The sequence below is a fragment of the Anabrus simplex genome, chromosome 1 (assembly GCF_040414725.1).
Source record: "Anabrus simplex isolate iqAnaSimp1 chromosome 1, ASM4041472v1, whole genome shotgun sequence".
In the NCBI taxonomy this organism is placed as follows: domain Eukaryota; kingdom Metazoa; phylum Arthropoda; class Insecta; order Orthoptera; family Tettigoniidae; genus Anabrus; species Anabrus simplex.
Window position 1 is genome coordinate 1,083,269,143 of NC_090265.1, and position 13,547 is coordinate 1,083,282,689.

Consider the following 13,547-nt stretch of genomic DNA (forward strand, 5'->3'; position numbering starts at 1 on the left):
CTTCTTCGAATTAGGCGGGATTTTGAATTAACCGAATTCGAATTATCGAGGTTCTACTGTAATTATTCTTTTTCTGCATATTAGCTTGCAGCTGTGTGTTTCTTACCTTATTGGTTGCACTCACCATAGTAGATAGGGACTTCCTTGTACATAGCAATCACGCACCACGTGTCTGACCTTCCTCCCTACTTCATGAGACCAGATCAGTACCACTCACATGTAGTTAATTTCTGGTGCTGTGAAGTGCAAGGCAATACTACAATGCCTAACGGAAAAGCAATGGAAAGTTATAGTTTGCAGCGATATGTTACAGAACTTAAGGATAATTTTAGTTCAGATGGACACGTCCTGTAGTGCCAACCATGTGGGAAAGCTATTTCCTTCTTTCTTTTTTGCTAGATGCTTTACGTTGCACCGACACAGATACGTCTTATGGCAACGATGGGATAGGAAAGGCGTAGGTTTGGGAAAGAAACGGCCATGGCCTTAATTAAGGTACAGCCCCAGCATTTGCCTGGTGTGAAAATGGGAAACCACGGAAAACCATCTTCGGGGCTGCCGACAGTGGGGTTCGAACCCACTACTTCCCAGATGGGAGCTCACAGCTGCGCGCTCCTAACCGCACGGCCAACTCACCGGTATGTGGGAAAGCAATAAAGATTGAACAGCAATCTCAAGTTACACAGCACCTAGAGGGCAAGAAACATATCGCTGCAATTCCGTGCATGATGAAGAAACAACGTCTAATTAGTGATGCAGTTCCAGGTTCTTCCGCAAGATCTTCTCCATTCTCAGTTTATTGTGAAGATTTATGTAGGGCGTTTGTGTCAGCCGACATAGCCCTTTCTTAGGTAAATAACTGTATGTTAAAGAAGTTTCTTTCCAAATATTCAAATCTGGACACTCCTTAAGAGTCAACATTGAGAAAAAAAGTATCTTCTAAAATGTTACCAACAAACTACAACAAATTTGTTCAGTTTGTGAAAATGAAATAATCTGGTTTACCTTACACAAAAGTTATTTTGAAGAAATGTTTTCTGCTAAGAAGCCAAGAAATGACTACTGCAAACTATATGATGGGCGCAAGGTTATTTAATGAAGCAACGCAAATTTTGTGGCCAGGTGCTGTGAAGTTCAACACAATGTTTCACTGTTATTCACAGATGCTGCAGCATACATGAAGAAGGCAGCAGCAGATCTTGTTGTTAGTTATCCTAAAATGATCCATGTTACATGCACTGCAATTGGCTTACACAGACTATGTGAAAAAATTACAGCAGTAGATAGTAATGTGAATAAATTGATTTCTAATGGAAACAAAAAAGTGTTCATTAAGTCATCGAGAAGAATTCACGTATTTAAGACTAAACATTCCAAGGTACCACCCCCACCCACCCCAGTAATAACGTGGTGGGGGACTTTGCTTGCTGCAGTCCAGTATTATGCAAAAAATTTTGATCGTTTCCAGTAGTTAATGAACTGGACAAAGAATGTGCAACTTCAACTGGAATCCTTCAGGATATTGACAAATTTGAAGAGAGGGATCCTTCTGTCAGAAACAGTTTAGCATGTTTATGATATCAGAAGAAAACTTAAGTCTTAGTGGATCTACAGCAACTGAGGGAGTTAGCCGTGCGGTTAGGGGCGCACAGCTGTGAAGTTGCATTCGGGAGATAGCAGGTTCGAACCCCACTCTTGGCAGCCTTGAAGATGGTTTTCCGGGTTTTCCCAATTTCACACCATGCAAATGCCGCAGCTGTACCTTTATTAAAGCCATAGTCGCTTCCTTTCCATTCCTAGCCCTTTCCTATCTCACCAACACCATAAGACCTATCTGTGTTGGTGCGATGTAAGCAAAATTGGATCTACAACATAAATATTATAAAACAAATTCAGACTTGTGTTTGAAAACTATAGTGGGTTTCAAACTATGTATGAAATTTCAAATGGCCATCAAGAAGAGAATACTGATATAAATGTGAGCGACCTGCCTTGCTATAAATTTACCAGACTGGCATCTTGTGACGTGGAGCACTCATTTTTCCAGTATAAGTCAGCGTTTTGTGTTAATCCTCAGTCACTTGTGATGGACAACTTGAGGATGAATCTCACTGTGTATCGTAATCATTCAGCAATAAGCAAGGTATAGCATAAATTTCATTTGTGAGTATGACATGATGTTTATAATCACATAAATAAACTGAAATATATTTATATATTTTTACTTTTATGTCAAATATTTCAAGTAATTTTAAAACAAAAAATAAAAATGTTCCTGATTTGTAGCAACTAAAAATCAGACCCCTAATTATTATTATTATTATTATTATTATTATTATTATTATTATTAGCAACATCATCATTGTCATTATCAAGCACTAATGAAAACACAACATTCTCAGCTTCACTCACCACAGGTTCTGGTGAAGTATCTGATGGAGAAAGGAAGAAGAGGTCTTTATCTTTCGCTAAAAGGACTCGAGTCTGACGATCTTCAGAAATGATACACCAACTACTAGGAGGTGAGGTAAGACCTGCAATGTAATTAATTTTACAACATAAAAATTCAGTAGTAAGCAAATTTCACAAAGAGAAAGGCAGTAGGAAAGAACATACTGTAACAGCCAGGCAAAAGATATAGGAAAAATAAGTTTCGCCACAGGCAATCTCCTGAATCATGGGCACACAGAATTTGAACAATTTGGCTTTTGTTCCCCATAACTTCAAACAAGTTATGTGCTATACCAAAAGGAATTAGGAAGGCAGAAACAATGAAGAAAATGCAGAGAGATGAATAAGACAAAAACACAGAAATGAGGATAAGAGCAGCGAACAGCATAGCTATGTTGAAACACCGGCCGGTACCTGCGAGATCTCCCAAGTTAAGCAATATTAGACAAGTTCATCACTTGCATGGGTAGCCACCATGCTGCTGACTAGAAGAGCAGCAAAAAGGAACTGGCCACACTACTGCAAGTAAATTCTAGTTCAGGATACCTGGTCAGTGACCCCTGGCTTAACTGGGGGTAATGACTAGGTCACCAATGTCCATGACTGGAGAAGGCACTTCGGTTTGTTTTGAGGATAGGAACATGCACAGAAAATAATATTATGACAGGTCAGTGTAAGAAATATCATCAGTATGGGGAGACTAGGACAAATTGCACACCTTCAAACAGATAAGCTCTCTCTTCATCACTCCCAGTTGTCCAGATTCATTTCTTTTTGGACCCTGACAAACATTTTTCTACTTCCCAGCTTCAACAAGGATTGTGGTCATCCATCACTCACTGAAGGTACGACTCAGATCTCCAGTTCTACTGTTAACCTACATTTCCCACATTAAGACTGCACATCGTAGGAATGACTCTCTCATCAAGCAGTTTGCTAGGGGCTTTTTATGCTACGGGATTTTTACGTCGCACTAACACAGATAGGTCTTATGGCGACGATGAGATAGGAAAGGCCTAGGAGTTGGAAGGAAGCAGCTGTGGCCTTAATTAAGGTACAGCCCCAGCATTTGCCTGGTGTGAAAATGGGAAACCACGGAAAACCATCTTCAGGGCTGCCGATAGTGGGATTCAAACCTATTATCTCCCGGATGCAAGCTCACAGCCGCGCGCCTCTACGCGCACGGCCAACTCGCCCGGTCGAGTAGTTTGAATGTCTGCCCTCTACTAAGCAGAAGTTTGTCAACGGCTGAGAAGATTGGATCTCGTAGAACAGGATTTATTGAGAAGAGAGTCCCTCTATGAGTATGTGAAGATGAAGTGCTTGTCTCTCTGTTGTTTTCATGTCCTTGTTTCTCCATTCTGTAGCTCACTCATCCCAAACTGACTAGTCATTGTGTTTTTCCTCAGTGTATGTTCTTCTCCTTGATCTTAGTTTTCTATCTTTGACCAATATTTGTATACTTGTTTATTTTCTTTCTCTTGTGAGACCAAACCACAAAGTAAGTTTCAAAAAAGATTCAAGGGGGTAAAGGAGAGACACATAGCAACAGTCTGAAATATTTGCAGTTCTGTGGGTGCAATTGTGTTAGAATTGTGCAAAGGTAAACTTGACTGCTTTCACAGTTTCCTACCAATTGTGAGGGGGCAGACCATCAAAATCAAATGGTATTGTAACACATTGCGGAAGCTGTGGAGTGTGATAGAGAATGAGAGAGGTGGAAAGCTGAGTGCACGTACAATGTTCTTGCCCAACAAAACACGGCCCCATATAATGAGGAACATGCAGGCTCTTCTGCAACAATTTGCATGGGACATCTTTGACCATCCCCAGTACAGCCTTGACCTCGTGCTTAGTAACATTCATCTCCTCCTCCAATTGAAGAGATTTCTAGCAGGACAACATTTTGAAAGTAACATTGCACTTCAGATGGTTCAGGTCTTTGGCAGCAGACTTATATGACACACGCATTCAAAACTGGGTGCCACGCAATGACAAGTGCTTAAACAAGAGTGGTGCATATACAGCAAAGTAGGTAATATATCACTGAATCCACAGAAATTATCTACTAATGTTATTTCTTCCTTTTATGGTCCACTGGTCTTGGTTGGGCCTTATAGATGTATTGACTAAGTAAACCCACCTGAAACTTCTGGTAACATGCGTAGTTTAGGCTCTGCAACGCTGTTGACCAAATAGAGGCGGTAATTTTTTGTCAGGACTGCAATGCCTGTACCACTAGAACTTGCAAAAATCTTGGCCTCGATAATTTTAGCATCCTTTGCATCCTGGAGAAAAATAAAAAATGATACAGCTCTTTAAGCATCTATAGTATATAAGGAAGGTTAAGACTGTACATCTGTTCAATGATCACTTTAACAAAATATCTTGACTCTTATCAGCTAATAAGCAAAATAAGTATGATGTAAAGGACTGTATTAATTTTGTAAACATGCTTGAAGATATTTTTACAAAACCAAGTAATCAGCCTAAGATTTTTATAAATATAATTTAAATATTATTACTTCATATTGAAAAATTGGAGAGGGTTTTATGAAAAGATCTAGGCCTAATACTTCTGTGTTATACAGCAGTTATTATCTGTATTGTAAGAAATATAAGAAGTGAAGAAATATGCTAGGTATTTATTGGAAAGACTTAAAATTGATTTTATGGATTACAACAAACCGACAAAACAAGAAATTAGAAAAGATTTATATGAACACAAATCAAACTTCACAAGAAGCATGATGGTACACTTCATAAAGATCAACGAAGAAATTTGGAAAGGAAAACACAAGGGGAAGTAGTAATAATAATAATAATAATAATAATAATAATAATAATAATAATAATAATAATAATAATCATGTAGCCTTAGCTACCATGTTCGGCCATTTTAATTTGACTCCATCTGGCTGCTTGCTCATCAATTTTGACGTTCCATTTTACTCTATGCCTAATAGATGGCAGAGTAAAGCGAATCTCTCTTGGACGTCTATGGTCGAGTTCTTATCAATTTTGTCGGGTAAACACCTAATGTGTCACTATCGAGCTTTTACATGCCAACATCATACGACAGAGTGTCGAATGGAAATTTTTCCGCCCTTCAAAAATCCAACTACCTCTGCCGGGTCTGAACCCGCTATCTTGGGATCTGGAGGCCGATGCTCTACCACTGATCCACAGATGCAGCTAACATGAGGGGAAAAGGAATAAGGGTATTATGTTGGCAACTACAGATGTCTACATATCAATTCACAAACCTGCGACAGAGCTCAAAAAAGCTGACTTGCCGAACCAGAAGATCTGATCAACATCCTACAAAACCAGTAATGATATGACAAGCTATTGAAGACCTCAATTCTAAAAAATATCCTTGAGATGATCTGAGTTGGTGACTATCTACCACAGGGGTTCCAAAACGTTATCACTGCATGGTGCTCTTAGTGTTTTAACATTTCTTTGCAGCACCCAAAGACAAAATGTAGGGCTATCTAACACTTGCAATACTCAGATAGTACAGTTAGGTTGCTTATCTTAACAATGAACAGATATTTCAAATTCATAAACAGAGTATGTAAAACATATTAAACAAGCACGTATTTTGAACATACCATTGAATGAATGTACAGTAATTAGTGAGGCAGGCGAGCCTGAGGTTCATTACACATATTCTCAAATCTTGGAATCATACAGGACATAGCCACTTACAGAATATGTCTTGTTCCAAACTGGTTCTCACATGACACTTGCTCTTTCTCACAGAAATCTCTGAAAATCCAGCTTTTTACAAATACAATGTCATAAATGGACTGAAGATTCGCAGAGCTTTACTCCTTAGCAGATGAGGTGCTACACCCACCAAATGGGGATAGCGGACCTCACTGAATTGCAACTGTCGTAAGCAGTTACAGATAGCTCAACATGTTGCCTTTGAGTACTCACTCTGAGCTATCCAGGGCACTTTGACATATCTTCATCTCACATCTAATAAAGCCGTCCAGTGGATTTAAAATCTGGATTTGGATTTGTACCTGATATTCCAATCTTAAGATTCTGTTGTATCTATCTTCTATTATTTACATAACTTGTATATATCTTTGTATTATCAAATGTTAAATAACTAATTAACTTAGCAGAGGATATTCATCTTTTACTGATATCCAAAACTGTGTTAGTTTCATGCTGCCCAACTCGGTCTTCAGCGTATTATCACAAGATAGTTTCATTTTTCTTCTTCTTCTGCAGAAGTAAATTCACATGGAGTTCTGGGCATTAATGGTTCTTAAATCCATGCATTGTCAATATTATCTTCTTTAAAGTATTTCTCAAACCAGCTGGTAAGCTGTGAAAGAAAATCTTCAAAAAAAATTCATGTTCCCACAGAAATCTTCATTGGAGATCAAAAACTGCTGCAACAAGTGAAAAAAGTCTTTGCCACCATTTTCATTTATTTTTCTTCTCCACAGCTGTTGTCTTCTTTCTGAAAACTGAAATACACTGGTGGAAAAAAATTATCTAAACCCCATGAAATCAGGAATGTAGAATATGGAAATTTTGGCAATATATTTGTCGTGGCGACCTCTACTTCAGCAACCGTGATGGGTGCAGCTGGACTATACACAGAATTTAATGCTGGTATTGGTGGATGTCTGAATTCTTCATTGCAGATTTTTTCGAAATGTTTCTTCCATCGATCAAAGATCTCAGTTGGTCTTTGTAGTAGTTTATTGTGTTCATCCTTTATGATAATGACATGCCCAATACCCTCTGTGGAACAGTGATGATTGTTCACTAGTAGGTAAATATATTTTGCTCCCTCTGGGGTCTTGAGTTTATCATACATGTCTCTGTAATGTTCTTCTTTTGCTTTTGCCACTTCCTGTTTTGCTAGTGACTTTAGTCGTCTGTATTGTTGATGATCAACATCAACTCCTAAATTCAGTTTCATATCATCAAAGATCAGACTAAGATAGTAAGATCGAAGTGACAGTTATACTAGCCCACATCATACAAAACACAAACTACTTCAACATTAAAAATGATCATGGTTTGTATGTAGGATATATGACCCGACACCGTGGTTAGCCGGTTCGAGTTGCGAAGATCGAAAAAATTTCACAATTAGAATGTTGGCTAGCAGGGTAGGAGAGGCAGTGGTATACAATTTCTAATCCGCAGTGTTCATATGGAGCGAGGGCATATAATGCTGTTGATGGTGATTCGTCCATCGGATGGGGCCGTTAAGCTTTGAGCGGATCCCTTAGTGCTATTCGACAAGAGTAGGCTATGTGCCAGCACCGGGTTTCACCTTCTCCCTTCCTACTATCATACATCACGTCATTCATTTCAACTCATAAACTCCTCTGATGAGGTTGACATCAGGAAGGGCATCCAGTCATAAAAATTCACTACGAAGGTTCGTCTTGTTTCATAACCGACCACTTGAGAAACAGGACAAGTGTTGGACATATACGTCAAGGTTTGTACGTACGAATGATTCTGAACCCACAACTGAAAGATATTTCAGAATGTTTAAAATCCCAGGGAAGGTCTATTGACTACATCATCAGTCATCCTACTAATGGATCTCATTTATCTCGCTCACAGTGGAAGTGTGAAATTGAAATTACTATATTCCAAACAAAGAAATGTAATTCATACTGTGACTGATCCCCTCATTGTCTATTTTGCCACGCAACAGCCTGGGCATGATTACATTTGGAAAATTAACAAAATATTTAAGAGCCACAAGTACTAATGAATTATATGCATGAAATTAAAACTCACCTTGCCCATGCTGAAAGTATGTTGATAAGTTCCAAAAATATCATAAATGAGAACAGAGCCATCATCCTGAATACATAGCAGATCTTCACTTGCTGACCATCCCAGAGCTACAATTGTACCACTGTTCCACACAATTGATGAAAGATGTCTTCCAGATGCTGTGTAGATTGAAATAACAGGTTTTGTGACTCCCTGTACTTTCACAAACTTTTTACTGTCTCGAATAACAGCTACAGGACCACCATAAGGAGCAGCCGCAAGCAATACGTTATCCATATTAAGTTCATTCTGCCAGGCCATGTTGTATATTTCAAATTTCCTGCATAGCGATTACAGAGCAACAATGAGAAGTTACACATTAAATACAGTATGGGTACAGCTTAAATGAAATGACTGTTTAGTTTTAGTGAGAAATTTATAATTTGACACATGGTACATAATAATGAATAATAAATTACATGGAGATGTCCTTAACAAGGTATGAAGATGTTCATCCCCATATATCTCCAACATTCAACAACATTCCAATTCTTATGTGTATGTGAGAGAGAGACTCTCAATCTCCCTCACAATGCCAGTAAATTTCTTTTAACATATCAATGGTATCTAGGCAAAATGTCTTAATCCATTAATTGTAAACTCACCAAGGGTGCAAAGAAAAGATTTGAACGGTGTTAAATCCTGAAGTAGAGAACACAATGTCCATCTAAACTATCTATTACCACAAATATAACTTAAGAAATTTGAAAATGGGAAATAACCTTTCCCCTACTCTTATGTTATGATATAAAATCTATAAATAATAATAATAATAATAATAATAATAATAATAATAACAACGACAACAACTATGCACAACTATTGCTAGGCTGCTGAATCCCTTGTAAGACAGACCCTCTGATAAGGATAGGCGGTACATGCCATGTATGAAAAAATGTGTGAATTGTGGTGGAGGATAGTACTGTGTGTGTTGCATGTGGGAAATATTGGGACAGCACAAATAATCAGTCCCCGAGCCAATGGACTTCAGATTAAAAATTCTCGACCCGTCTGGGAATCGAACCCTGATCCCTGAGAACTGATTGGCTAGATGCTGACCACTCAGCCATGGGGCCAGACAATTTAATAACATGAAAATGGTTCCTTCTTAAATAATTGTTCAAATTTTTAAAGAATTTTTAAGTTACTGAAAATAAACATGCATTTTAATCTATATATATAAAACTAGCAAGATACTCGTGCTTCGCTACGGTATTATACTGAAATTTATAATTGAATGCTTATTGTTTTAGATATATAATCCGCCGAAATTCGCGATCTGACTCGTTTTCTGCGAGAATCCACCAAAATTCCCGATCTGACTCGTTTTCTCGTATTTTACGGCACGTTTCCTCCCATTTTTCAATCTTCCTTTCCAGCAATCGAGTTCGTACTTCCCGGGCTAGGCTCAGGTATTCTTCCCGGTCAGTTGTGTACGTAAATCTTTGCCATCTTTTCCTATAATCATTTTTAATATGGATAAAATCCTTCAGGAGATCCGGCGTGGTGTTATATTGGGTGCCTTGGCGACACTGAACCGGCGGCCGGACTGCATTCTTAGTCATTACCCGTCCAGTAGCCGTTTCCAGCGCGGTCCGCACATTTGATGACGGTCCGGAACATTATTATTATTATTATTATTATTATTATTATTATTATGTGTTGCTGGAATGGCTGATGACAGGGAAAACCGGAGTATCCGGAGAAAAACCTGTCCCGCCTTCGTTTTGTCCACCACGAATGTCACATGGAGTGACCGGGATTTGAACCACGGAACCCAGTTGTGAGAGGCCGGCGCGCTGCTGCCTGAGCAACGGAGGATCCTTATAAGTACATTAATAACAGTAAAATCAATTGGTCTCACCTCCTTCTACACCCTACCGCCGTTAAGTTTATTTACCACCCCCCCCCCCCCAAAAAAAAAATTAAAAGAAGGCTTGTTTCTATATGTTTAAGGGAGATTCCAAACACCAATGTTCACGTCTATTACCTTCAGTTTTGAGATATAAGTATCCCCATAAAAATAATTTACTTTCTTCACTTCATTTCACACTACTCCCCTCCCCCTCCCTAAGTGAATTTTCCCGCAAATAATACTTGTTTCTTTAATAGTAAAGGATCCTCTAAATACCAATTAACACGACTCCAACTTCTTCAGTTTTTGATTTATGTGTCCTCATGAAAGGAATTCAACTCCTTTACACTCCCGCCCTCCAAGATGGTTTCCTCCCAAAACGCGTTTTTCTTTGTTTTTAAAGGAGATCCAAATACGAATTTTCACGTCTGTAACAACTTTAGTTTTTATTAGATGTATGTATTCTCATACAATTAAGTCAATTAATTTTTCAATTCTTCCACCCCCCCCCCCCCCCCAACCCTTCATTGGATTTTCTGAGAATACGTGTTTCTTTACTTTTAAAGCAGATTGCAAATATCAAATTTCACGTCTGTAACATCTTCATTTTTGAGATATCAGTAGCCTAATTAAAAGAATTCAACACCATTTTCAGTCACTTTAAACCCCCCTCCACCCAAGTGGTATTTCCGAAAACTAAAAATACACGTTTCTTTATGTTTAATAGAGATAAAAAATACCATTTTTCACTTCTGTAACATGTTAAGTTTTTTTAGATATACTGTAAAAATTCTCATTTTAAAATTTCACCCCTTTTGAGTTCCCCTTAAGTGGAGTTTCCAAAAACGAATCACCTCTGTTTCTTTACATTTACAGGAGATTCCAAACACCCACTTTTTACGTCTGTAACATTTTACGTTTCCAAGATAATCTGTAGATATAGTCTTTCAAAAAATTCACCCCAATTTGTCACTCCTGTTTAACCGCCATTAGTTGGATTTTCCAAAAAGTAAAAAACGCGTTTCTTTATTTTTAAAGGAGATCCCATATACAAATTTTCAGTTCTGTAATATCCTTCGTTTCTGAGATATATGTATCCTCAAAGGCATTCAACCCATTTTTCACCCTTTTACACCCCTCCTATTAGGATTTACAGGAAACAAAAAAATACGTGTTCCTTTATTTTTAGAGGAGATTCTAACTACCAATTTTTACATCTGTAAATTTTAAAGTTTTAAGTTGTAGACACACTCATTTTAAAAATTCACCCCCCTTTTCACCCCCCCCCCCATTATTTGGATTTTCAAAAAACGAAAAAATACGTGTTTCTTTACTTTTAAAGTAGATCCAAAATACAAATGTTCAGGTCTGTAATATCTGCAGGTTCTGAAATATAAGTAGCCTCAATAAAGGCATTCAACCCATTATTCACCCTTTTCCACCCTTCCTATTGGGATTTTCCGAAAACAAAATAATGTGTGTTTCTTTATTATTAAAGGAGATTATAAATACCAATTTTTACATCTATAAACTTTAAAAAATCACCCCCTTTTCACCCCCCCCCATTAATTGGATTTTCCACAAACAGAAAAATACGTGTTTCTTTATTTTTAAAGAAGACCCCAAACACCAATTTTCAGGTCTGTAATATCTTCAGGTTCTGAAATATAAGTACTGTAGACTCATGAAATGCATTCGACCCATTTTTCAACCTTTTCCACCCTTCCTATTAGGATTTTCCGAAAACAAAATATACGTGTTTCTTTATTTTTAAAGGAGATTCTAAATACCAATTTTCACATCTATAACCTTTAAAAGTTTTGAGATATAGATACACTCATTTTAAAATATTACCCCCCTTTTCACCCCCCTTAATTGGATTTTCCACAAACAAAAAAATTCGTGTTTATTTTTAAAGGAGATCCCAAACACCAATTTTCAGGTCTGTAATATCTTCAGTTTCTGAGATATAAGTACCGGTATCCTGATTAAAGGCATTCAACCCATTTTCCCCCATTTTCACCCTTTTTCACCCCTTCTATTGGAATTTTCTGAAAACAAAAAAATACGTGTTTCCTTATTTTTAAAGAAGATTCTAAATACCAATTTTTACATTTGTAAACTTTTAAAGTTTTGAGATATAGATACACTAATTTTAAAATTTCACCCCCTTAGCGACGGAATATCCAAAAATCCTCTCTTAGCGAGCACCTACATCTTAATATGAATATATCCCCAAAATTTCATTTCTTTATGTCCAGTAGTTTTGGCTCGGCGATGATGAATCAGTCAGTCAGTCAGTCAGGACAAGTTATATATATATAGATAACTTGTCCTGACTGACTGACTGAGGCTGATTCATCATCGCCGAGCCAAAACTACTGGACATAAAGAAATGAAATTTTGAGCATAGATACATACTAAGATGTAGGTGCTCGCTAAGGGAGGATTTTCGGATATTACTTCGCTAAGGGGGTGAAAAGAGGGTTGAAATTTTAAAATGAGTGTATCTATATCTCAAAACTTTAAAAGTTTACAGATGTAAAAATTGGTATTTAGAATCTTCCTTAAAAATAAAGAAACACGTATTTTTTTGTTTTCAGAAAATCTCAATACGAGGGGTGAAAAACGGTTGAATACCTTTAATCAGGATACCGGTTATTATATCTCAGAAACTGAAGATATTACAGACCTGAAAATTGGTACTTTCGATCTCTTTTAAAAATAAACACGTATTTTTTTGCTTTTGGAAAATCCAATTAATGCAAGGGTGAAAAGGGGGTGAATTTTTAAAATGAGTGCACCTATATCTCAAAACTTTTAAAGTTTACAGATGTAAAAATTGGTATTTAGAATCGTCATTAAAAATAAAGAAACACGTATTTTTTTGTTTTCAGAAAATCCCAATAGGAGGGGTGAAAAGGGGTGAAAAATTGGTTGAATGCCTTTAATGAGGATACTTATATCTCAGAAACTGAAGATATTACAGACCTGAAAACTGGTGTTTGGGATCTCCTTTAAAAATGAAGAAACATGTATTTTTTTCTTTTTGGAAAATCCAATTAATGGGAGGGTGAAAAGGGGGGTGAATTTTTAAAATGACTGCATCTATATCTCAAAACTTTTAAATTTTACAGATGTAAAAATTTGTATTTAGAATGTTCATTAAAAATAAAAACGCGCATTTTTTTGTTTCCGGAAAATCCCGATAGGATGGGTGAAAAGGGGTGAAAATGGGTTGAATGCCTTTAATGAGGATACTTGTATCTCAGAAACTGAAGATATTACAGACCTGAAAATTGGTACTTTTGATCTCTTCTAAAAATTAAGAAACACGTATTTTTTGTTCTTGGAAAATCCAATTAATGGGAGGGTGAAAAGGGGGGTGAATTTTTAAAATGAGTACGTC

The 13,547-nt window shown here is 37.2% G+C and overlaps 1 protein-coding gene across 2 annotated transcripts in view; it reads right to left on the reverse strand.

Annotated features, from left to right (window-relative positions):
- Vps16A (vacuolar protein sorting 16) overlaps nucleotides 1-13,547 on the reverse strand; it is a 131,012-nt gene that overhangs the window by 91,395 nt on the left and 26,070 nt on the right. For both annotated transcript variants that reach the window (XM_067137226.2, XM_067137225.2), the window contains exons 2-4: nucleotides 8,245-8,563; nucleotides 4,595-4,739; nucleotides 2,413-2,534 (exon numbers count right to left, since the gene is read on the reverse strand). In XM_067137226.2, coding sequence (XP_066993327.2) covers nucleotides 2,413-2,534; nucleotides 4,595-4,739; nucleotides 8,245-8,563 — 586 coding nt within the window. The remainder of the gene's footprint in view (nucleotides 1-2,412; nucleotides 2,535-4,594; nucleotides 4,740-8,244; nucleotides 8,564-13,547) is intronic.